Source organism: Stylophora pistillata, chromosome 14, assembly GCF_964205215.1.
Source record: "Stylophora pistillata chromosome 14, jaStyPist1.2, whole genome shotgun sequence".
Lineage (NCBI taxonomy): Eukaryota > Metazoa > Cnidaria > Anthozoa > Scleractinia > Pocilloporidae > Stylophora > Stylophora pistillata.
Genome location: NC_142532.1, coordinates 6,521,671 through 6,545,272, shown reverse-complemented (window position 1 = coordinate 6,545,272; position 23,602 = coordinate 6,521,671). Strand labels below are relative to the sequence as shown.

At 41.6% G+C, this 23,602-nt stretch overlaps 2 protein-coding genes and 1 long non-coding RNA gene across 3 annotated transcripts in view; all 3 read left to right on the top strand.

Annotated features, from left to right (window-relative positions):
- LOC148716280 (uncharacterized) overlaps positions 1 to 23,602 on the top strand; it is a 279,731-nt gene that overhangs the window by 92,377 nt on the left and 163,752 nt on the right. The gene's annotated exons all lie outside the window — the stretch shown is intronic.
- On the top strand, positions 7,234 to 19,165 carry LOC148716298 (uncharacterized). The gene is made up of 6 exons (XM_088744316.1): positions 7,234 to 7,399; positions 7,488 to 7,529; positions 7,634 to 7,688; positions 17,102 to 17,161; positions 18,599 to 18,666; positions 19,070 to 19,165. Exons 1-5 carry the CDS (start codon positions 7,268 to 7,270, stop codon positions 18,619 to 18,621), a joined length of 312 nt encoding a protein of 103 aa, XP_088600442.1. The 5' UTR covers positions 7,234 to 7,267; the 3' UTR covers positions 18,622 to 18,666; positions 19,070 to 19,165.
- LOC148716299 (uncharacterized) lies at positions 7,735 to 16,118 on the top strand. Its single transcript, XM_088744268.1, has 3 exons — positions 7,735 to 8,389; positions 8,668 to 8,960; positions 14,489 to 16,118. The coding sequence occupies exons 1-3, from the start codon at positions 8,219 to 8,221 to the stop codon at positions 15,603 to 15,605; spliced, it is 1,581 nt and encodes a 526-aa protein (XP_088600394.1). The 5' UTR covers positions 7,735 to 8,218; the 3' UTR covers positions 15,606 to 16,118.

The following is a 23,602-nucleotide window of genomic DNA, read 5'->3' as shown; positions in this document are numbered from 1 at the left end:
CAAATGGAACATACAATTTGTCACTTATGTGAACATTTCTCATCTACTTCTACAAGAGATTGTGAGTAAACCATTGGAGAATATTTATTTTTTCAATTAGTTATAAATGTTTTGGATGCAGAGATTATAGTCACATTAGGGAAAATATTGAGAAAAGGATAAATTTCATGTACAAATACTGCCTTTTCATGTATCATACAAACGAGGCAAAAATGTCGTCATCTTTTATGCATAGAGTCGGGCCATACCATGATAAAATTAAATCTAAAGCAAATATCACATTTCTTTGTAAAACAATAGCATAAAATGCACAAGAAGGCATAAAGAAAACCATAAGAAAGATTTCCTTCATTAATGAATTTTTTCCACAAAATTAATTTTTTAAATAGGGAAAAAGTGATGGTCAAGAGGCCAACTCCAATGTAGCTTTGTTGGTGTATTAGCTCGAAGTTTCGAACATCTCGGTCTTCCTCGGAGGCTTAATTATATATATACATCACCTTAGTTGTGATTTGAGCACTCGCGCATGGCAACGTGTCTGCACTTGGTCCCACAAGTGTAGCGCCCAGGCAATGGTTTATTCCAGAGCTTGGCCCAGTGTATGCACTGCACTGATGAGACCCACATAGGTCGAAACAGTGTGCGCCCTACTTACCTGACGCGGGATTTCATCTTTGCAAGGTAAAGTGTTGGTCCGAAACCTCATCGTGGGCAAAGGATTTGTAAGTATTCTCTCATTTTTCAAATTTATTCGACTGTGCTAAGTACCTGCCGGGAGTGGAACGCCAGTCTTTTTTGTCTTGTTGTTTTCGGTCACCCATCTCGTTTTTGGTTTTTTTTTGGTGGGTCCGAACTTTGATGGGAACCCATCCAGGTTTCAGCTTTGCTGAACTTGGTGGGTTTTTTGCCTTTTTTGCCTTTTTTGGCAATTGTTGTAGTCCTTTTTCTCTCCTTTCTTTCCTTTTTGTTTTTTTTCTCTCTTCCTATTCCTTTTCAAAATGTTAATATGTGCTAGAACTTGTGTGGTCCATGCTACGGCGGCAGTTACGGTCCACCCTAGACCAGCTGTTCTTAAAATGTTGGAAAAGGAAATCAACCTTAATAGACTATCTGCGGTTCAGTTCGTTCCGGGAGGCCTTATTCGCCTCACTTTCAAAGATCCTGACGATATGGCGAGTCTTGTTGAGTCCGGTTTTATAAATCTCGATGGTGTGGAATGTAGTGTCACCAATTCCGATCGTCCACACACGCTCGTCTATATCCATCACTACCCCGCTGAAGGGGATGACGCGATCCTGTGCGAGGACTTCAAGACCTTTGGCAAAGTTTTCTTCTGCAAACGTCAGGCTTTCATGGGGCGTTCACATCTTCTTACTGGATCACGAATTCTGACCATGTCCATGGAGAAACCTATCCCCGCACAAATCACCATTGACGGTTACCCTGTGCGCATTTGGTATCGTGGTATCAAGCCATTCTGCTCTATCTGCAAAACCATGGGTCATAAAGCTGCTGACTGTCCCTTCAATGGAAAATGCAGGGAATGTGGGGAAGCTGGTCATCTCGCCCGTAACTGCCCTTCCCGCCGTACCGGAAATGTCTGGGGCTCTACGCCCTATGTTGTTCCCCCGGCCGCTGATTTCCCGCCCATTTCTTCTGGAGACGTGGCAAATCTGCCGGGTAACGTTCCTTGTCCACCCAACGAATCTGTTGATCTTCCGTCTGAAGAAATGGTTATCTCTGCTCCTGGCGAAGCCAGTAATAATGAAATCAGTAATCTAAATAACGTTCCTAAACAATCTGAGGCCTCAGAAATAAATAGTGTTCCTAATAATAGTATCGCTGGTCAAAACACCAGTTTAGTTAATAATAGTGAGTCCGGTCAAAGTACCGGTCCTTTAGTTAATGATAGTGTTATGTCTGGTCAAAGTACCAGTCCTATAGTTATTGATAATGTTAGGTCTGGTCAAAGTACCAGTACTTTAGTTAATTCCAGTGAATTATTTATTGATAATGTTAAGTCTGGTCAAAGTACCAGTTCTTTAGTTAAGTCTGGTCAAAGTACCGGTGAAATAGTTAAGTCTGGTCAAAGTACCAGTAAATTAGTTAAGTTTGGTCAAAGTACCAGTAAAATAGTTAAGTCTGGTCAAAGTACCACTAATACTAGTGTTGGCCAAAGTGTCACTAATGTCGATGATGATATCACCGAATTCTCCTCTCAGGACTCTACCCCTGTTCAGGGCTCAGAGTCTCCTGATATTTCTGAATTCTCCTCTCCTCTCACGAGGAGCATGTCATCGGACGGTTTTGAAGTTGTCTCCAGGAAACGCTCTAAGAAACGTGTCATGGTTCCTTCTCATACTCAGTTGGCGAGTACGGTCTCTAAGCGTACGAGGGCTGTCCCCAATCTTCCCAGTAGGAAGGGGAAACCCCAGCCCCAGCCCTGGCTTTCATGAGGGTCATCCATCTCTTCCTCATGGCTTTGTCTCTCCTTACTTTGAATGTCAATGGCATCAGGGACCGGTCGAAGCGTGATGGTCTCGTGCAATGGTTGCGCTCTCTCCCGGTGAAGGTGGATGTTATCTGCCTTCAGGAGACTCATTGTGTTTCCTTAACTGAATGTTCATCGTGGTTTTCCTCGTCTGGTTTCTTGTCTGTGCTAGCCCCGGGTTCTATTCACTCTTGTGGGTGTGTTGTTCTCTATCGTCCCTCTATCTCCCTTCTAAAGTCTTGGTCTGCTGATGGTCGTTTCTTACAATGTGAATTCTCGTTTCATGATAAAATTTTCCGAGTTGTCTGTGTCTATGCTCCTAATTGCAACCCTGCACGAGACCTGTTTTTCGATGGCCTTCATTCAAGGATCGACCCTTCCATCCCTACGGTCCTTGCTGGAGATTTCAATGCTGTATTTGATAGGGCTCGAGATAGGCGTGGCCCAGACCCCGCCTCCTTGTCTGGAGATAGTTCTCCCACACTAAACCATCTTTTTGAGGCGTCCTGCGTCATTGACATCTGGCGTTATCTCCACCCCACTACTCCTGGGTTCACCTGGACCAGGTGGAATGGCAGTTTAGCGTCGCGTATTGACCTTTTTGGGGTCCCATTTGCGTGGGTCCCATCAGTGTCGTCTTGTTCCGTGTATGTGTGTCCGTTCTCGGACCATCGCGGTTTGTGTTTATCTCTGTCTGTTCCCGATGCCGTTCCACCTGGCCCAGGCTACTGGAAGCTGAATACTTCCATCCTCGACGATCCGGACTATCGGCAACTAGTCCGTGATGAATGGTCTGCTTGGCGCCTTGCCATCCCCCGCTTTCCTTCTCTAGCTAAGTGGTGGGATCGTGGGAAAAGTAAAATCAAGGGGCTTACTATCCGCTTTTGTGCAAATAAAGCCCGCACAACATCTTCATCCAGAGATGCCCTGGTACGTCTTGTCCAGCATCTTCAGGCCAAAGTTGATTCTGGAATTACTTCCTGCATTGACCCTTGGCGGTCTGCTTGTTCTGAGCTTGCCCGGCTTGATTCCCATGCTGCGAGGGGGGCTCAGGTGCGTGCGAGAGTCCGATGGGTTGAGGAGGGTGAGTCTTTCTCGCAGTATTTTCTTCGTCTCGAGAAAAAACGTTCCGCTGACCGTCATATCTCTGCGCTGAGAGAGCCTGATGGCTCTATCGTCTCGTCTTCTGCCGATCTCTGTGCGTCTCTTGGTTCCTTCTATTCTAGTCTTTATACAGCCTCACCTACTGACCCTCATGTTCAATCTTCTCTTCTTGAAAATTTGTCTTCTGTTCTCTCTCAAGATCAGGCCAACAGTTGTGAGGGCCCTCTTACATCATCAGAGGTCCTCGTCGCTCTCAAGGGCATGGCTCGTAACAAGGCACCTGGTTTAGACGGCCTGCCTATGGAATTCTATCTCAGTTTCTGGGACGTGGTTGGCTCTGATCTTGTTTCTGTTCTTAATGAATGCTCTTCCTCTGGTTTTCTCTCCCTCTCTCAGCGCAGAGGTATCATCACTCTGTCTTTCAAGAAGGGGGACCGCCTTGACCCCAAAAATTGGCGGCCCATATCTCTTCTAAACGTGGATTATAAACTTGCTTCTCGTGCCATAGCTGGGCGTCTCCTCCGGGTAATACACCTCGTTGTCAGCCGAGATCAAACATGCGGAGTCCCTGGCCGTTTTATCGGAGAAAATGTTGCTCTGCTTAGAGACGTTGTCAGCTATACTGAGTCTTCTGGCACCCCTGTCGCCATCCTGTCCCTCGATCAAGAGAAGGCTTTTGACCGTGTGGATTGGGGCTTCATGCGGTCCACTCTTGTCACCATGGGCTTTGGCCCTTCCTTTGTCGTGTGGGTCGACTTGTTCTATACTCATGTTCAAAGCGCGGTCAATGTGAATGGGTTCCTGACTCCTTTCTTTAGCCTTTCTCGTGGTGTCCGGCAGGGGTGCCCTCTTTCTCCCCTCCTATATGTTCTTGTGTCTGAGGTTCTTGCGTGTAGTATCCGTGCAGACCCCCGTATCAAGGGTCTGTCTCTCCCTGGGTGTCCCGTACTGTCTCCCATCTCGCAGTACGCGGACGATACATCTTTAATCCTTACCACTGATTCTGGCATTCTGGCTGCCCTTGAGACTTACAAGCTTTTTGAACTAGCTTCTGGATCTAAGATCAACCTTTCTAAGTCCAAGGGTCTCTGGTTGGGTGGTTGGCGGGGTCGTACGGACCCCCGGTTCCTTTTGACTGGTCTCCTGCTAAGCTCAAGGTGCTGGGGGTGTTTGTCGGCCCCGGTAACCTTGATGAAGACAACTGGCGTCCTCGCATTAATGCGGTGGACCGTGTTCTCAAGTCTTGGCGTTCTCGTGTTCTCTCTTTTCATGGCAAGGCCCTAGTCATTAACGCTCTCGCCCTCTCCCGGGTTTGGTATGTGGCCTCTCTTATCCACATGCCGGCCTGGGTGGAGGCGAAGCTTTCCCGTCTTGTTTTCTCGTTTTTCTGGTCTGGCAAGGTTGAGCTTGTCTCCCGTTCGGCCGTGGTTCAATCTCCCCTTTTTGGTGGTTTTTCTGTGGTTAATATTCAGTCCAAGGTGAGGGCCCTCCTTGGTCAATGGGTGAGGAGATTCGTCTCCTCCCCATCCAGTTGGGTCGCTCTCATGTCCTTTTGGTTTAACTCTTTGTTTGGTGTCTCTCCTCTTGTTGTGTTTTCTCGTCCTTTTAGTTTCGACTTCAGGGTCTTGCCGCCCTTCTATCAAGCTCTGGTTTTGGCTTGGCGTAAGCTCGACGGGGCCTTCGCCACGTCAAAAAACTCTTTAGTCTACGGCTCTTCATGCCCTCTTGTTTGTTCTCCCGTTCTTACTATGTCTACCAAGTCTTGCTACCTATATCTTCTCTCTGAGAACATGGTCCAGCCTTATTGTGTCCTTAAGTTTCTATTCATCTATCCCAACCTTGACTGGCCTGCCACGTGGCGTGCCCTATCCTTCTTTTATCTTGACCGTCGTGTCATCGACCTAAATTGGAAGATTGCGCACGGCGTCCTGTACACCGCCCGGCGTCTCTCCTCTTTTGGTTTATCTGTTCCTCTCTCGTGTTTTTGTGGACCCACGGTCGAGTCACTCAAGCATTTGTTCTTCTACTGTCCACTTGCTCAGAGTGTTCTCGCCTGGGTCCAGTCCTTGCTGTTTTCCTTCTCTCCTATGTGTCCTGTCATCTCTTTACGTCATGTCCTCTTTGGTTTCAACTCTAGTGAACTGGTTTCTGTCCCGCGTGTCTTTGTCTATCTGCTCAGTGTTTCTAAGTTTTGTATTTGGCGGAGTAGGAACGATTTCCGTTTCCGTAACGTTCGTCCTGGCGCTGTGGCGGTGATTGCTTCTATCAAGGCCCGCCTGAAGTTTTATTTACCAATTTCCTTCAGGCGGTGCAAGTCTGACAGGCGTCGTCGCGTCTTCCATCGTCAGTGGGGCGCCCGTGGCATCATAGCTTCAGTGGTAAACGACTCCCTTGTCTTTTCCATTTAGTCCTGCTCCCCGTAGTTATTTAGTTTCCTTTTTTGCTCGAATGAGTGTGTCTCGGTTAGGCTCGTGCTGGGTCTCCTTTATTGGTGTACTGCACAGTAGCCTCGTTCTTCTTTTGCTTGAGTGACGTGTGATCTTTTGCTTGAGTGAGCGTGTCTTTGTGCTGCTTGTGCTGGGTCTCCTTCATTGGTGTACTGCACAGTAGCCTAATTGTTAGTATCTGTTTCGTAACCCATGTGCTGGGTCTCCTTCGTTGGTGCACTGCACTGGGCTAGTATCGTTCGTTCTGTCTACTTTGTAAGTGTGTCTGTCCGCTGCTTGTGCTGGGTCTCCTTTGTTGGTGCACGGCACAGTAGCCTTTCGTGAGTATTTGTTTTGTTGTCCATGTGCTGGTCTCCTTTGTTGGTGTACTGCACTGGTCTGTTTGTCCTTGTTCGTTTTAGTTCTGTGTACCCAATTTTTGTTTCTGTGAGGTGGGGTTCGATTCCCCAGCGAGTTTGGCGTCTGGTGACCCTCGTTTCTGGTGGACCCTAACCCTAAGGCATTGCACGCAAGCCATGGGTGGGATTAGTCCTGTTGGTCGGCGGGCATTGCACACGCCCTTCATCGGGGGCCCGGCCGTCCACCTTAAACATAAAAAAAAACTGATGAGACCCACACAGGTCGAAACAGTGTGCACTGTCTGCAGTTATATATATATATATATATATATATAACTAACTGCAGACAGTACTGTTTCGGCCTTCTGGGCCTCATCAGTGCAGTGCTAATGCTAGGATGGGGGAGAACCGAGACGGTCACCCCAAACGACCCAACCTTTGTGGTATCGTCTAAGCCATGCCAGAGTGCTCAAACTAGAGTAAACCAGCGAGCATGCGCAATTGCATCGGCAATGACTCATCCTAGATAGAGTGCTCAATTTGGACATGAAAGCAAAGCTTTGTATGCCAAAGAGCTATATCTAACTGCAGACAGTACTGTTTCGGCCTTCTGGGCCTCATCAGTGCAGTGCTAATGCTAGGATGGGGGAGAACCGAGACGGTCACCCCAAACGACCCAACCTTTGTGGTATCGTCTAAGCCATGCCAGAGTGCTCAAACTAGAGTAAACCAGCGAGCATGCGCAATTGCATCGGCAATGACTCATCCTAGATAGAGTGCTCAATTTGGACATGAAAGCAAAGCTATACAATTGTAGTGCATGGCCTTTAATAATTAAGCATCAACCTGCTTACATTCTTTCTCATCAATTTATTTACAGGAGGTGTATGACTGGGTGGGTCAAGAGACTTCCCAAGACTATTTTACATTACATCAACTTGAATCTGGTTTTTTTTTCTGATACAAAACTACCCACTGATAACCTCGTCCAATCAGAAAAATTGTGCCTGATAACAAGGGTAAGTAACATGTAAAAAGGATCTTGAAAAGGCCATGTAGTAACAGCTAAATTAAAAAAAAATGGTTTATGTCTATTGTACTTCACAGAAAAAAGATGAAGCAAATGAAATATTTGGAAAAAATGATGAGGTGAGAAAAATCAAAACAGATCATTTGGTCCCTTAGTTTTTTTTTCTTTTTAAAAATCGATCTTATTAAATTTACTTATCTTTCAAAACTCTAGTTCATTTCAGGTGTCTTTCTATGGCAAGTTTGATTCTGATAAATCCCTTGATTCCACTATTCCTCGTAAGTAGAGAATTCTCTTTACAGAATTTTAAAAAAATGAAAACACGCCGGGCAATTTTTGATCTGATTTGGGCCACTGATCTGTCCATAGTGTCCAGTCCTCCAAGAGAAACAATTACTCGGCCTTTCGTAATGCGACCAAGGGGGTATAAGCATGGTAAGATTTGTTCCATTTTCTTGAGACTGGTACCGAAAATGGATTTTGGCGCTAAAGAACGAAATTCTTCGATCTGCAAGCTCTATTTTGATATACAGCTTGCCTTGGTTACTATTGTTTTTCATTCATATTTCTCGCTTTTAAAACTTGTGTTTTCCTTCGTTAAAGGATTGTAACACCATAAACCGAATTAAAGGTTTTTTGAAGCAAATTTTCAGAGAGAGAGAGACTTTGTGTTATTGTTCTCTCTAGCCAAAATAAAAGAATATGATCTGAACTGTGTTTCTATCGTTTCGGTTTGTTACCAGAGGCCATAGATTTTGAGCAAGGTCAGCTTTTGTCTACCTGTGTTTCGACTCTCCCGGAACACTCAATGGGAAGCAAGAGCAGGAAGAAGCCAAGACGTTCATCGAACGGTTCACAGTGTGATCGCTTTCCCGTCGGGGAACTGGCCAGAAGGAGAGCTACTCTTAGAGAGGAATATTTGTCGAAGTCCAAAGAGATTTCTGCCCTACAGAAACGAATTCAGCGACTAAAAAAGAAAGTAAGTCTTGGTATTATTTGTGGTGTACAGAAAGCGATGAGGTAGTCTTAATTGTGATTTTTCGTGCCATGGTTTATAGAGCTTGTAAAACTAAGCATTTCAATCTGTTTTCAGCTAACTCGAGATTATTAATGGCCGTTCAGTTAAAAAATGGTTAAATGATTAATCCTTAATGTTCCGACACTTCAGCTTTTTTGTTCCTTTACTGATAAAAATTTTTATCATGATAATAACAGTAATGATAATAATGATAATTTTGCTTTTTTCTTAACCTTAAGAAAGAGCAGGCACTAAAGACTATAGAAGAATTGGAAACAGACCTGGTGCCTTTACAGAGAACACCAACATTTCAAGTGACTATGAATGCATCCACCATGAGAAAGAGAAGTCCTACTCAACTCACCAGTAAAGGAGTTTTGGATTTACCAAGAAGAAGTGCCAGCAGAAGGCAGTTAGAGACTCTCACTGCTGCAATAGAGATTAATGGAGGGTCTCCAGAGAGCAGGGCTCCTGCACTTGATGGCATGTTCGCGACTATTTGTAAATATGGCAAGATTGCCGATATATCTAGGTATGTTTGCTCATCACAAAAAGTCAAAAAGGCCACTGTGGCCAAAATAAAAATGCACTGTGCAGAGTATGAGAAAAGTGAGGATAATTTCATCCGTTCCCTTTCACTGCTTTATGCAGGTGGGGTTATCAGTAAAATTAAGTATCAACAGACAAGGTCATCTCTTGTAATGAAAAATACAGGGAGACATACCAAAAAGGGTTTTCTGTCAAAGAGAAGACTTACATATGGGTGGGGTATTCCAGTTCCTAAACCCCTTCCATACAGTGTCCTAATGAACAAAATTGAAGAACTTGATATGTGTTACGATGTTGTGTGACACGCCATGTGCTACTTGCCGTATTTGGGCATTACCTTATTTGGTAATTTAAATAAATACACTTCTACACTCTCAATCGCTTCCTACATGTTGAAACATGGTGTCAGGAGTAAACTCCGCTTTACTCGCCTAAATTTCGCTCGCGTCTGAGTGAAAAACCAGTGGAAGCTACCCGCAAATTCTGTTCCCTTCGCCTGATCACAATTCTGAATCAGTTCGCTCCTTGCAAGCGAAAGAAGATGTCGACAGAAAGTGCCCACGAGGAGACACCCAGCGCAAGCAGTATTCAACCTTTAGCGCTGGCATATATACCACAAGCAATACCGCACAATTTTCCGCTGCCAAACGCAATGCATTGCCGTGGAGACGTCGCTGGAAACTGGGAGTTTTTCAAACATCAATGGAGCGATTACGAAATCGCCACGGGCCTCATCCACCGTGAAAATACCATTCGCCTAGCGACCTTGAGATCTGCAATGGGCCGAGAATGCCTCCAAATTTTCCTAAACCTGAACCTATCAGAAGACGACAAACAGAATATCGATAGATGTCTAGAAGCGCTAGATCAGTATTTCAAGCCCACAAGAAATGTAGTTTACGAAAGGTACGTTTTCAACACATGCATGCAAGGCAATGACGAGTCAACTCAAAGTTATGTAACAAGACTGCGAAAGTTAGCCGCATCCTGCGAATACGGAGAGCTGACTGACGATCTTATCAGGGACAGGCTAGTCATAGGACTGAAGAATAATGGTGACAAAGTACGATTATTGAGAGAAAAGAATCTGGATCTTAAAAAAGCCATCCAAATGTGCACTACGAGCGAAGTAGCCGCGCAGCAAATGAAGAAAATTCAGAACACAGAGGACAAAGCCGAGGAGGTTAAGAAGCTTGTTGACAGAAAGAAGGTTCCAAGAAGACGTCACTTCAAGAAAACTCCAGAGAAACAGCAGAAATCCGATGATAAACCGAAGAATTCGGGCGTAGAAGAACGCCCTGGTTTCAAATGCAAATATTGTGGTCGCCCAGAACGTCATGTAAAGAGAACGGAGTGTCCGGCGTCCGGAAAAACATGCAGCAACTGTAACAAAAAAGGCCACTTCGCGTCAGTGTGTCTCGCAAGGAAGAAAGTAAATCAGTTTGAAGATATTGTAACGTCAAGTGACGACGAAATGTGCCTAACCTTGGAAACTATATCGCTAGTTGATACGAAGGCCAGACAATGGTTTACAGAAATACAGTTCTTCAAATCTCCAAAAGATGACTTCACCACATCAATCACATGTCAACTGGACACTGGAGCCACATGCAATGTACTCTGCCTAGATGACCTGTCAGCCATAACCCAGCTAGGAGATCCTCCAGTTGAAAGGTCAACGGTCAAGCTCAGGCTATTTGGGGGGTCAACACTGAAGCCCATCGGGGAATGTGACTTGTATGTGAAGCACCATAGTACCAGGCAGACACTCAAGTTTCAAGTGGTTCAAGGCAAGTGTAGACCTCTGCTGTCAGCCGAAACCTGTGAGAAGTTGCAACTCATCAAGCTCAATTCTTCCCTCACCCAGACAGTACACCAAGTTAACAGTGCAGAGAAGCCGCTGTCAGAAGAAGGCCTGTTTAGCAAGTATCAGGACGTATTCACTGGCCTGGGACACATTGGAAATGCAAAAATAGTGGTTGACAAGAATGTTACACCGGTACAGCATTCTCCTCGTCGTGTTCCGGTAGCCCTTCGAAAAGATGTGAAGAAGAAGATTGCCGAGCTTCAGGAAAAAGGGATCATTAAGAAAGCTGAGGAACCCTCAGAATGGATAAGTAGCATGGTGGTAGTAGCTAAACCGAATAAGATCCGAATCTGTCTAGATCCCAAAGATTTAAACAAGGCTATACAGCGTCCAAAGTTCCAAATGCCAACCTTAGAGGAACTTTTGCCTGATCTAAGTAAAGCTAGAGTCTTTAGCTCCTTTGATGCAAAGGATGGTTTTTACCAAGTGAGCTTAGATGAGGAAAGCAGTAAATTAACAACTTTTTGGACGCCTCTTGGAAGATACCGTTTCCTCAGAATGCCCTTTGGGATAAGTCCTGCTCCTGAAATATTTGAAAGCAAACTTCAAGAATGTCTAGCTGATCTTCATGGAGTCAAAGTGATCAGAGATGATATCCTGGTGGTAGGATACGGAGCAACAGATGCAGAAGCTCAAATTGATCATGATCGAAATGTCGCACGCCTAATGGAGCGAGCAAGACGAATAAGCCTAAAGCTTAACAAGTCCAAAGTCAAGCTGAGAAAAGCCGAGGTCAAATTCATGGGTCATGTAATCTCTAAAGAGGGACTAAAACCTGATCCAGACAAGGTCACAGCCATAAAGAACATGCCAAAGCCAACATCCACGAGTGAAGTTCAGACCCTACTTGGTTTTGTCAATTATTTGTCTAAATTCTTACCCAAACTCTCGGATGTGTCTGCACCTTTGAGAGAACTTACCATCAGTCCAGCCAAGTTTACATGGGCCAGACAACATGATAAAGCTTTCACCACCATACAGCAGCTAGTCATCCAGCACCCAGTTCTGAAATTTTACAATGAAGAAGAAGAGGCAACTATTCAGACGGATGCCAGTGACAAAGGCTTAGGAGCAGTTCTCCTACAAAATGGACAGCCCGTAGCGTTTGCATCCAGAACTCTCTCTAAGACAGAACAAAGATATGCCACCATCGAAAAAGAGTGCCTTGCAATTGTGTTTGGATGTGAGAGGTTCAATCAGTATCTGGCTCGCAGAGAGAAGATTTACATAGAAACGGATCATAAACCCCTTGAGTCCATCTTCAAGAAGTCTCTGCTCGCAGCACCGTGCCGTCTACAGAGAATGTTGTTACGACTACAGAAATACAATCTGGCAGTCAGCTACAAACCTGGGAGTCAGATGTTACTAGCAGATCACTTGTCAAGAGCAGCACAACATGAAAACACAGTGCCCGAAGATACCTTTCAAGTGTTTTCAGTGGATTTGGAGAAAAGTAACCCGATGCAAGCCTTGAAGATATCCCCTGAACGACTGGAACAGCTACAGCGCTGCACTGGACAGGATGAGTCTTTGCAAGTTCTAAAGACCACCATTCTCAGTGGCTGGCCAGCTCAGAAAGATCAAGCACCTGTTAACATCAGAGAATATTGGAACTATCGTGATGAGCTGTCAATACACAATGGAGTTCTCTTCAAGGGTTCAAGAGTAATAATTCCACGTGTCTTGCGGCCTGAAGTTATGTCCAAGATACATTCAAGTCACTTGGGCATAGAAGCCTGCCTTCGCAAAGCAAGAGACTCCGTGTTTTGGCCAAACATGACTGGAGATGTACGTGACCAAGTCTCACAGTGTTCCATCTGCAGTGAATGGCAATCCCAAAATCCAAAAGAACCAATGCAAAGTCATCAGATTCCGGACCGCCCTTGGAGTAGAGTTGCGGCGGATCAGTTCAAGCTTAATGGAAAAGATTACATAGTCCTCGTAGACTTCTATTCGGATTTTATCGAAGTGAAGATGTTGCAAGAGAACACATCAAGTGCTGTGGTTGAGTTTCTAAAAGAGCAGTTTAGCAGACATGGGATACCAGACACTTTGATCACTGACAACGGTTCCCAATTTACAAGTCAGGAATTCAGGCAGTTCGCACACAGTTGGGAAGTTGTCCATGTTTCCTCTTCGCCACACCATCACAAGTCGAATGGTAAGGTAGAAGCAGCCGTGAAAGTGACCAAGTCTTTACTAAAAAAAGCCCTTAAGGACCACAAAGACCCCTGGCTAGCACTGCTTGATCAAAGAAATACCCCTACAGAGTCAATAGGTTCAAGTCCAGTACAGAGACTTATGTCCCGACGCACAAGAACTCTACTTCCAACTGCCACTAACCTCCTGTACCCGAAAGTACCAGGAAATGTGGATCAACTACTCCGGCTAAAAAGACAGAGAGCCAAGTTCTATCATGATCGTTCCTCCCGTCCCTTACCCGAAATTGAAATAGGACAGGACGTCAGGGTGGCCCCTCTACAGAAGAACGACGTATGGAAGAGAGGTACCTGTGTTGAGAAACTCTCCGACAGGTCCTATGTAGTGAAGACGGAGGCTAACAACCACCTGGTCCGTCGAAACCGTGCTTTCCTAAAACCAGCTGAGAAACCAGCTGCGCCGACTCCCTCATCTAAGATAGTTGATCTCAGCACAAGTCAGCCTTCAAAGCACAGCTCACCGCCAGCGATGGTCCCTGGACCCAAGCCAATATCACCAGCAGTCAAGAGAACAAGGACCAGAATAATAAAACCTCCCGCTAGGCTAAGTGACTACTCAACTTAGGTCTTTGGATCTTAAAGTGCAACTTAGGCTTAGGACTGTACAGAGACATTAGTTTCAGTGAACCTTTTGAATTTTTTTTACTTCGTTTCCTCGTTGTGTCGGGTTAAGTTCGTTTTGCATTTCTATTATTTATTTTTTGAAATTTAGTTTGTGGCCATGTTCAGCTTTGTTTGACAAAGAAAGGGAGATGTTACGATGTTGTGTGACACGCCATGTGCTACTTGCCGTATTTGGGCATTACCTTATTTGGTGATTTAAATAAATACACTTCTACACTCTCAATCGCTTCCTACATGTTGAAACAATATGGGAGAGGTTATCTCACTAAGAGAAACTTTGTGTCATAACTTACCAGTAGACCAACAAGTTGATGGGGTGTATAGGAACTTGGAGAGTTTCCTACTCATGCTCTGCAAATTCTATTTTGTGACTGATGAATACAGGAAAGATAGTGACAAACTGACCTGGTTTGGTGAGAGGGAGGGAACATTCAAGGTTGCCATTGGGGGTGATGGAGCTCCATTTGGAAAGTGGGACCAATCAATGTCCTGGTTAATTAGTTTTTTAAATGTGGGACCGAGGGTGGCCTCTCCCAATGACAATTTCCTGTTGTTCGGTGCCAACTGTAAGGAGGATCATGAGGTGGTTGTTAGATTCACAGAAAAGTTAGCAGCGGACATCGAGGTAATTGAGAAAAAAACCTACACAGTAATGGGGAAGGATGTTACCTTTACATTTGACCTTATTCCAGGGGATATGAAATTCCTGGCCTTTATCAATGGGGAATTATCTAATTCAGCAAAGTATTTTTCCAGTTTTGCTAATGTTTCTCAAAATGAAAGTAATTCCCTTACTGGCAGATTTGGAGTAGATCAGGATTGTAAGTGGAGACCCTGGCAGTATCGCGAAAGAATTACTACTTCAAAGCAGGTTGTTGAATTCAAAAGAAAACTCCCCACTCATTTAGCTAAGAAAACATTAAGGAGTAAAATCACACAATTTATTGCTGGGAAAAAATCCAGGCAAGAATTTCAACCCTTTATTGGGAAGCTCTGTGACAAAGAGGTTGTTGAACCACTCCACTTGAGGAACAATGGGGTGCAGTATTTACATACAATGCTGCTTGATGTTGCCATTTCTTTCAGTAACCTTCCCAATAAATTAAACAGCCTTAGTGAACTCCCCCAAAACAGTGCAATTTTCAGATATATGAAGGCTATGGAAAGTGATGTCAAAGCAGGGAGAATGAGAAAACAATTAGGCAAGTGGCTTCTTGAAGACAGGGGTAAAGATAAGGATTTCACTTATCGCTTAACTGGTAAAGATTCACGGTTAATCTTACATGGGTTCATGTATTTAGTCAAAGCAATTCAGGGTGACTCAACAGACCCAGAACTTCTACTGAAACTTTTGAAAATTGTCTTTATCGGTACTAAGCTCAGGGATTGTGCTGCAATTTTTTCAATGTACCATCTCACTGAACAAGATCTTGCAAACCTTTCTCAGTTGTGCCATGATTATTTCACTGCAGCTGCTTTGTTTGGTTCTTCAGTATCAGGCACTGTATGGAGTATTGGACATTTAGTCTATGCTCACTCTAAGCTAATGTTTGACAAGTATGGTACAGGGTTGGGTATCAACACAATGCAGGGCAGGGAAGCTAAACATGTGCAAATCGCTAGCTTTGCCAGAAACAGCCAGTACAAACAACATTGGTATCAGGTTTTTAGACATGACCACATTAGCAAGTTATGGCTTCCTGTCAAGCAACCCTCACTTTTAGCCTATCATCAGTCACATGACACTCTTATTCCTACTCGCATTAGTAAGGATCCCCAACATTACTGCTATTGTGGCTTGGATAAAGAGGCTGACAGTGAACTTTGCTTATTCTGTGGACATGAACTCATGCAGGAGATTAAGAAATCTGTATGTGATGGCAAACCAACACAAGAATGTTTGAGGTACTCCAGATGAATTCAACATGTATTACTTCAAGATACAGTCATCCTGAGTATCTTGTGCGAGGCTGTACCGTGTAGAGATAACCGGGCTGTCCTTGAAGACTAATAGTTATAATAAATTGAGTCGATCAATTATATAACATTTCTGATTTTCCAGAAGGATCATCTTTTTTGAAGTTCAGTTGTGTAGCAATGTAGGCTTTGTTTTCACTTGACAGAGTTGGAAATTTAGCTGTTCATAATGCCTAGGGGCAGCCAAACGTTTTTCTAACAGCATGGCCTTGTTAAATGTGTAATTGTGTTATAAAATCTTAATTGTCATTAAAGGATGTTCTATTTTAAACTTAAATGACTGCTCTGTCAGTTAAAAAATAAACTGTAATTCAGTTAGGTGTTCCATGCAATTTCAGGTTTTAGTTATTATGTCAGAAAAAGCACATTGTAATCAACAAACATGAATTTTAAAATGTTAGAGTATAATTTGTAACCCAAAAAAAAAAAAAAAGGCCTTGATCAGGACTTTATTGAGATGTTTGTCTCTGAAATCATTAAAGGAAAATGATTGAGCAATGGCAAGTGTCATTGATATGAGTCCTTTATTCAATGTTGACGGATCCCATAAGAATTCCAGTGTCCATAATGAAATTTTGCCCTCAAAATCTCCTCTTTACCATTGTAGATCATAATTCCCTTCTTCTGATCATTGACAATAAGTTTTGCCTCTCCTTTTCCTTCACCAAGTTTTTTTCTGAATCCACCACAATCTTCAAATTGATCAAAGAGATTGCATAACCTTCTAAGGCTTGAAAATGTAATGGCCACAGATCCTGGTTTGGTTTCAACCTCTATCCCATACCTTGTCACCCCAAGAATCTCCTTTTCCAGAAGATCAAAGACCTCCTGTGGCATGGGAAGTTCGAAGCAAACCATCCACGGATGTAGTTTGCTCATTCTTGGGCTTAGACGGCGGTATATGGCAGTCTTTGCGCGAATCATGCATCTTTCTAGAATGGGGTAAAGTTGGCCGATGCAATATTTTGGTCGTTCACGAATACCTCCAAACTTCGCTTTCACTACCGCTTCGGAAAGCTTGTTAAGCTCTTTAATAGTAACATCTAAGTCCCTTAGTCTGTATGCGTTTGATATTCGCCGCTCAAACTTTGATTTTTCCCGCTTCAGTGCCTCTTTTATTGAAATAATTAGTTCCCCTTCGGTAGCTTCAGGTTGATCCGCCATGTTGAATTTTGTTCAACTGAACCCCAGATCTTCCGCGGCCAAAATAAAAGTTGGCCCAATTTCGAGCTATAATTTCCTGGCGTGAAAATGAAAAATGAAAAAATGAGGCTGTAAACCTATTTGTTTCTGTACTTCTAAAGATAGCAAACTTTAAATAAAGTAACAAGAAATCACCTTTATAAAGTTATATTTTTATATACTCATGCATAATACAAATTTAACTGCGAACTGCAAGATGAAAAAAAATCAAGGCCTTTCTCTTTAACTTTAAAGATGACAAGGACTTGGGAGAGCAAAGACATGACATTGAGGAGAGGAAGACATTAAGTGAGGGTAAGATTTAACAAACAAAATTCATTAAGTTTCATGGCTGGTGAATTTCTCCAGTTTTCTAATTTGCTCAAAGCATTCCAAAATGGGAAATTCCAATCCTGCATGATCATTAGCAAAAACCTATAAATGACTGACAACAAAAATTTCTTCCTACTATCCTCAAAGAACCAGAAATGAAGAAAAAGAAGACCCGAAAGAGAAGAAGAAAAATAATGAATCTCAGCAAGAAGGAAACAAAAAACCTAGTTAAAGTGTAGATGAAGTTATTAATAAGTGCAAAAATTATCATTTTATGTCTTGTATATTGAAATAGCCTTAACTTTTCTTTTAATACTTGTCAAAAAGTTATCTTTGCAAATTTGATGAGAATAAATGATATAAAGTTTTCCAATATGTATTAGTCGACTGTAATCGGGCCAGATATTTGGTATTATTTGACAACATTTTCCAGAGGCAAAGAGATCAACGAGCTATAATTATATGCAACTGATAACTGCAACTGTTTTAGTCATCATGGTAATTATGCACTTACCAGCGGCCGTCCCGGGGGGAGGAAGAGGGTGACCCCGGGGAACCCCTGGGCATTTGCAAAGGCATTTCCTAAACCCCTAACCAACAATAATATTGTTCAACATAAAGCTACCAGTGCCCTTCCCCTGGGGACAAAGAAGTATGCTCTACTAACTCAAACAATGTAATGCTCCAAAAGAATGTTATTTGCCACAGACAAAAACTTACTTCAGCTTGTGTTTACTATACAGGGCTATACAGGGCTCAAAGTTAAAAACATCCTATGTGGCTTTTGGCAGCGACTATAACTAGAAAAAGTAGTAGTAGTAGTAGTAGTTTTTTTTACATTTGAAGATATCAATGGTAATAACCAGTCACCATGGTAAGGACCTCTTATTCTCAAGATGACGGCAATGGTAAAAATCCAGTGGGTGTTTTCCCATGTGTCTCGTCTCGGAAGTAAACATGTCTGACATAAACATGTCAGAACCTATTTTCATAGCGAATTACATTTGTCATTTTGATTTGTGTTTATTTTGATGAGATCCCTGAGATAAAAGATAGTTTATGACGAAAAAATTCATTTTAAGAAAGAAATGATCATGTACTTTTAGATCATATATCCTATGAATACACTCCTCATAAATTACTGGGGCTTTCCGAAGGATACGCCCGAGATAAATTCGGCTTTTTTTTCCGCTGAGAATAAGTCTGGTTGGCTCGCTGAGAATAATTCTGGTTGGCTCGCTGAGAATAAGTCTAGTTAGCTCGCTGAGAACGAGTCTGGTTGACTTGCTGAGATGTTTGGTATTGCTATAATAAAAATTATTTCAGCCAACATTTCTGAAATAGGGTTAGTTGTAGTGGGAGTATGTCTCTCATTAGAAAGACATACTCCCACTTGTTTTTTCCTCTTTTTTTCCCCAGTACAACTGTCTAATGGCAAATGATGGATGTTTACATTGTAACAATCAAGCTGTGAATGAATAGGGGTGGTAGGTGTGAATTATGTAAATCTTATTGTGGAATCTTAAAGTAACATGCCCAACCTTTCCTCCAAAAAAAATAAAAATAACCAGAATACTAAATGCCAAGTTGTCAACCCTTTCTCTTACAACTTAGTTGATTTCTGGTACTTAATTTAGTTCATAACTTCCTTTCCCTTTTTTTTTAATTCTCTTCCTTGCCATGGTCATAATCACTGCATTTTCTGGGTTTACCTTATTTATCATTTTTGGCCTAGAGTTCCTTCTTGTCTCTTGGAAGTCAAATCATCCATCTAGAAGGCCTTTTTTAGTTGAAGAGTGTTTCATATTCCTATTACCCATGCCTGTCATCTTAAATTGACTTTCACTCAAAATTCACACCTAACTCTTTGTATTTGTTTCTCTTCCACAGTTGATGACTGGGATGGGAATTCACAGAAATGCAAACCAATGATATTTATCATGTGTTAAATAAATCTTGAATATTAATAAAAATCATCAAAATATACTGGCTGACTTATGCAAAATAGTTATGGTAGCATGGGAAAAAATAGGGAGATAAAGAGAACCATCTGAATTAAATTAAATAAGTTTAGATCCTAAAAGTGATTACAGTGAAGGAAAAATGTCTGATTCAGTTAATAGCAAATCAATTCTTGAAAATCTTGTAAGAAATAATAATGAATGCACAGGGTTTTCAATGAGGTTTTCAGTTTTTTGTATGACATGTATTTTTAACCCACAAAAAGGTCAAAATAGGTATATTGCCTCTTGGTATCTAATGAAAGTCCAATTCCATCTAATTGAATATACTAAAACTGTAATTAGTACTACTTCTCTTGTTGTGGCCATCAAAGATATTCAATATTCAGATATTTTTCTATTAAAAACAATATGAACTATTGAAAAGGTATATTGCTTCAATCAACTGATTTGTGAACTCCCCTTGGGTGAACATTTTGCAACAAACTTTGACTCGATATCAATAATAGGTAAAAAATTCCCTTCTCCTTGCAGTTAAAGGCAAGTACATTACTTACTCATAGTTCATAAAAGCCTTGAAAGTATTCGAAGATGCTTGAATTCAAAAATAACAAATTCAAGGTCTTAAAGTACTTGAATTTGAGGACTAGAGCTTGATTTTTGCAACGCTTTTTCTTTAGCAATTTTCAAGTAAAAAATTGCAGTACTTTAATAGAAAAGCTGAGAAATAATGTTAAATAATTTTAAAATTTCTTATGCAAACCTTTCCAAAAAAGGTCCTTCAATTTATCTAAAACTTGGCAAAGTCATTGAAAAGCCCTTCAATTTCAACCTTTGGCATCTGTAGGAACCTACTCCTATTATTTTGATTATTGTCTAGTACCATAACAACATTCATTACACTCTAGCAGGCAAAAATAAAAACAAGTAGACTTATTCATGATTGGAAATGACAAAATTGCGTAACGACAGCACAAATGGCAATAGGGCAGTCTCCTAAAGATAACTCCAGATGTGCGATAGAGAAAGCCCAAGTTTAAGCAGCTATGCGTCTGCTTGAAGGGAAAAAAAGTCTAAAACAGCAAAACATAATGAAATATTCCTTGCATAATGAATATGAAGTTTCAGCATTTAATTTTTATTTATCAAAATGTACATCTTTCATGGTTTTAATTTCTGGTTTCCCTCTTGTTGTGGAAAAATGAAGTAACCTTAGTAATGGGATAGGATCCGATTCAAGCTTTGAACTTAATTCGACACAAATATTCAATGCTACTTTATCTGCTGAAATTTATGCCAGAAGCTCTAAAAAAATATCGGTTTAGGCCTTCCCTGCACTTTATAATCCCAAGAAAAAGAAAATAGAGATTACCTTAACATATTGCAGCAAAATCCCAGCTTATCTTGAACCTAAAACTTTACCCTGGAAAAAAAAAACTATACTTCTGCGCATGCGCCAAGAGCAAAGTTTGGCACACGAGCCTTCTTTCGCAAAATGACTCTCATTTTGTCAAACGAGTCTCGTTTCTAAAAACGAGTCTCGTTTCTACAAACGAGTCTCGTTTCTAAAAACGAGTCTCGTTTCTATAAACGAGTCTCGATTCTAACGAGTCTCGTTTCTATTCATAAACAAACGAGTCTCACTTTAAATCGTTTCTCGAGTGACTTATAAATCGTGACGATTTAAAATCGACTGGTTGCCCAGAAACTGTGAGTGATCCCACAAGTTCAATACATTTATCACTGCTGTTTGTGTTTTATTTTTTATCTTTTTAGTTGAAATTAAATCCTAAGAACCTCGTCTGGTGTCAGTGGCGCACAGCAGAGTCTAAAAAATGAAGTAGTGCATCGCACGACACTTGTCAGCCGAAAAAATGTAAGTGAAATTGTTTATAAAGCATGACCAGTAAGTTCGTTTTCCTAAACTCGGACTCCCGGTCATCCAGTGATTTAAAAACCGTGATCGACAGTCGACCAAACAAAGAAACCCAAGTGTCACAAACCATGGTTTCGCTCTCTGAGCCGACCGTAAACCAAGCGCTAGACTTACGATCTTTAAAGCTTTCCTGGATCGGTCGGCAGTTCTTAATCGACATATGATAGTTTGAATTTGAAGGGTTTGCAAAATATCAGACTGCCGGTCATTTACTGATTTGAAAACCTGATGGGCATTTAGACACAGCGTGAACGAAAATGATACTTTCGTTATAAGACCTTGCTGTTTTCCTGGTTGTTTTGGAAAACTGTTGGTAAAATAATGCATGCCACGCGTGATGTGCTTAAACAGGTTTAGCATTTGGAGATTCGCAGTATTCAATAACTTTGAAGCGAAAGCGAAATAACAAAAAAATCTCGATACCAATAATGGAAAAGGTTTTTGGGAACATTTCTGCCAGTGGCATCGAAAGACGCTTGAAACGAACGTATAAAAGTTTAATTCGATAGAAAAATATTAAAGTTTAAAAAAATCAATTCATATGTCTGGAGCTGTCACGTATTGACAGATGTCGAATTATGTTGATGACGACCAACTAACTTTAAGTGATATAGCTCCAAGTGTGGTTCAGGCTGCCCTCATCCGGAACTTAGAGACACCTCCAAATGGTTTCATGACTGTGGTCTGACCCTAAACTTGGACAAATGTAAACTCCTAGTTTTTCCCAAGCGAAAAATTAATCTAGTAGAACTGGATATTGATGTTTTCCAAGTCAAAGCGACCGATAATGTGGAACTCTTAGGGGTTGTAATTGACAATAAGTTAAACTTTAAGAGTCATATATCTAGGTTAATTAAGAAAGTAGGTAAACAAATTGATGTACTTAATTGATTCAAACACATTCTTTCGTTTTCGTCAAAGATACGTATATATAGGGCATTTATCATGCCTCACTTTACTTATTGTAGTTCTGTTTGGAGTAGCTGTCTCAAAAAGATAGTGACCGTTTAGAGAGATTACATGAGAGGGCCTTAGATACGTGTTTAATGACTTTTCCAACGGATGTGATAGTCTATGTTGTAAGATTGGTTACTCATTAAGTTGTAGCCGGAAACAAGATATGCCTTTAATCATTTCTAAAGCCCTCTACAAAAATATGCCTCAGTATATTCAATCTTTATTTCAAGTAAGAGAAAATAAGAAAAATCTTAGAGGCAAAAACAAACTTGTTTTACCTGTAGATAAGACCACGACTTTCGGTCTCAAATTAACTTCTTACATTGCTGCTAAGGCTTGGAATGCATTACCTGATAAGCTAAGATTAATGGATGAATTTGGCCCTTTCAGGAATGAGAGAAGAAATCCAAGTAATTTGTAATTTTATATCACCATCATTTATATCATCATTTATATTTAGGCTTATATTATTTTTAAACTCTATAATTCATATTCATACATTTTTCTCGGTATATTAGCATCTCTATTGCTTGAGGCCTAACAAGCCTCATTTTCATCCGAGTTTAAATAAAGTCATCATCATCATCATTATGTCGGCAAGGGTCAGTTTACAACAATAATACCCTGTTACAGGGACCGCGGAGCAGGTGTAAAGTTAGTCTCCCCGCAGCCGTGATGTTTCGGTCACGCTGTGACCGAAACATCACGGCTGCGGGGAGACTAGTGTAAAGTGGGAGGGCTGACAATTTAAAAAATAAATAAAATCATATTATTTAATTTGTTTCTGTCGCGTGACTTTGCATACTTTATCCAGTATGTGTTGCTCTTTATAGGTCGGCATTAGCGAAGATACCGAAAATCTTACTTTTCTTTTAGCGCAAAAAGTGGAGGTTGGGGTGCAAAAAATTGGTGGGGCCGCGGCCCTAACAGCCCCTCCCCTCCGCGGTCTCTGTGTTACTGAAATTGCCGAGGCTCAACGCCTAAACTTCCACAAGGTTGTATATTGGCCCCAAATTTTAATCATCGACATTCCTCTTCTTTCAAGATGTGGAAGTTTTGCGCGACTTGCAATAACTTTCTTCACTTAAGATGAAATATATTGCTCCAGCGGTATTTATAATCTTCAGAATCACAACATTAAACAAAAAGTTTCTTTCTTTGTTTCTTAGACTTTAAAAAGCAATTGTCAAACATGGAAGGTAAATTTCAGAGAGAAGCGGAGAGGAAATTGCGTGATAACTTGAGGAGACTAATTCATCCCAAGTCGCCACGCTTTAATGAAAATACCTTTTGAATCAGTGAAGGAACAGAGCACGCAAAATTATCCTGTAAATTCGCAGCGGAAAGAGCAGTCCAATATGTAACCTCTGTTACCTGGCGTCTTATCTTGAAAATTCGGATCACAACATAAAGTTAGATATATATGAAAAGTGGGCGTGAAATCTTTGTTTCAGGTGAGTGTAGTCTAAAACCTCGCACATTTGCACGACAAGCAACTTTTTATTGCCACAATTACCTTCACAAAGCAGCTGAGAAACATCACCTTTCAAAATTCTCCTTCCTCTTCAT

Bases quoted from the DNA above. Each gene is read 5' to 3' on its own strand.
- LOC148716298 (XM_088744316.1), top strand. From the start codon at position 7,268: ATGACTGGGTGGGTCAAGAGACTTCCCAAGACTATTTTACATTACATC. The intron at 7,689-17,101 runs GTAAGTAGAGAA...TTAACTTTAAAG, and splicing joins CCTTGATTCCACTATTCCTC to ATGACAAGGACTTGGGAGAG. The intron at 17,162-18,598 runs GTAAGATTTAAC...TTTTTTCCCCAG, and splicing joins GAGGAAGACATTAAGTGAGG to TACAACTGTCTAATGGCAAA.
- LOC148716299 (XM_088744268.1), top strand. From the start codon at position 8,219: ATGGGAAGCAAGAGCAGGAAGAAGCCAAGACGTTCATCGAACGGTTCA. The intron at 8,390-8,667 runs GTAAGTCTTGGT...CTTAACCTTAAG, and splicing joins TTCAGCGACTAAAAAAGAAA to AAAGAGCAGGCACTAAAGAC. The intron at 8,961-14,488 runs GTATGTTTGCTC...CCTTACTGGCAG, and splicing joins AAGATTGCCGATATATCTAG to ATTTGGAGTAGATCAGGATT.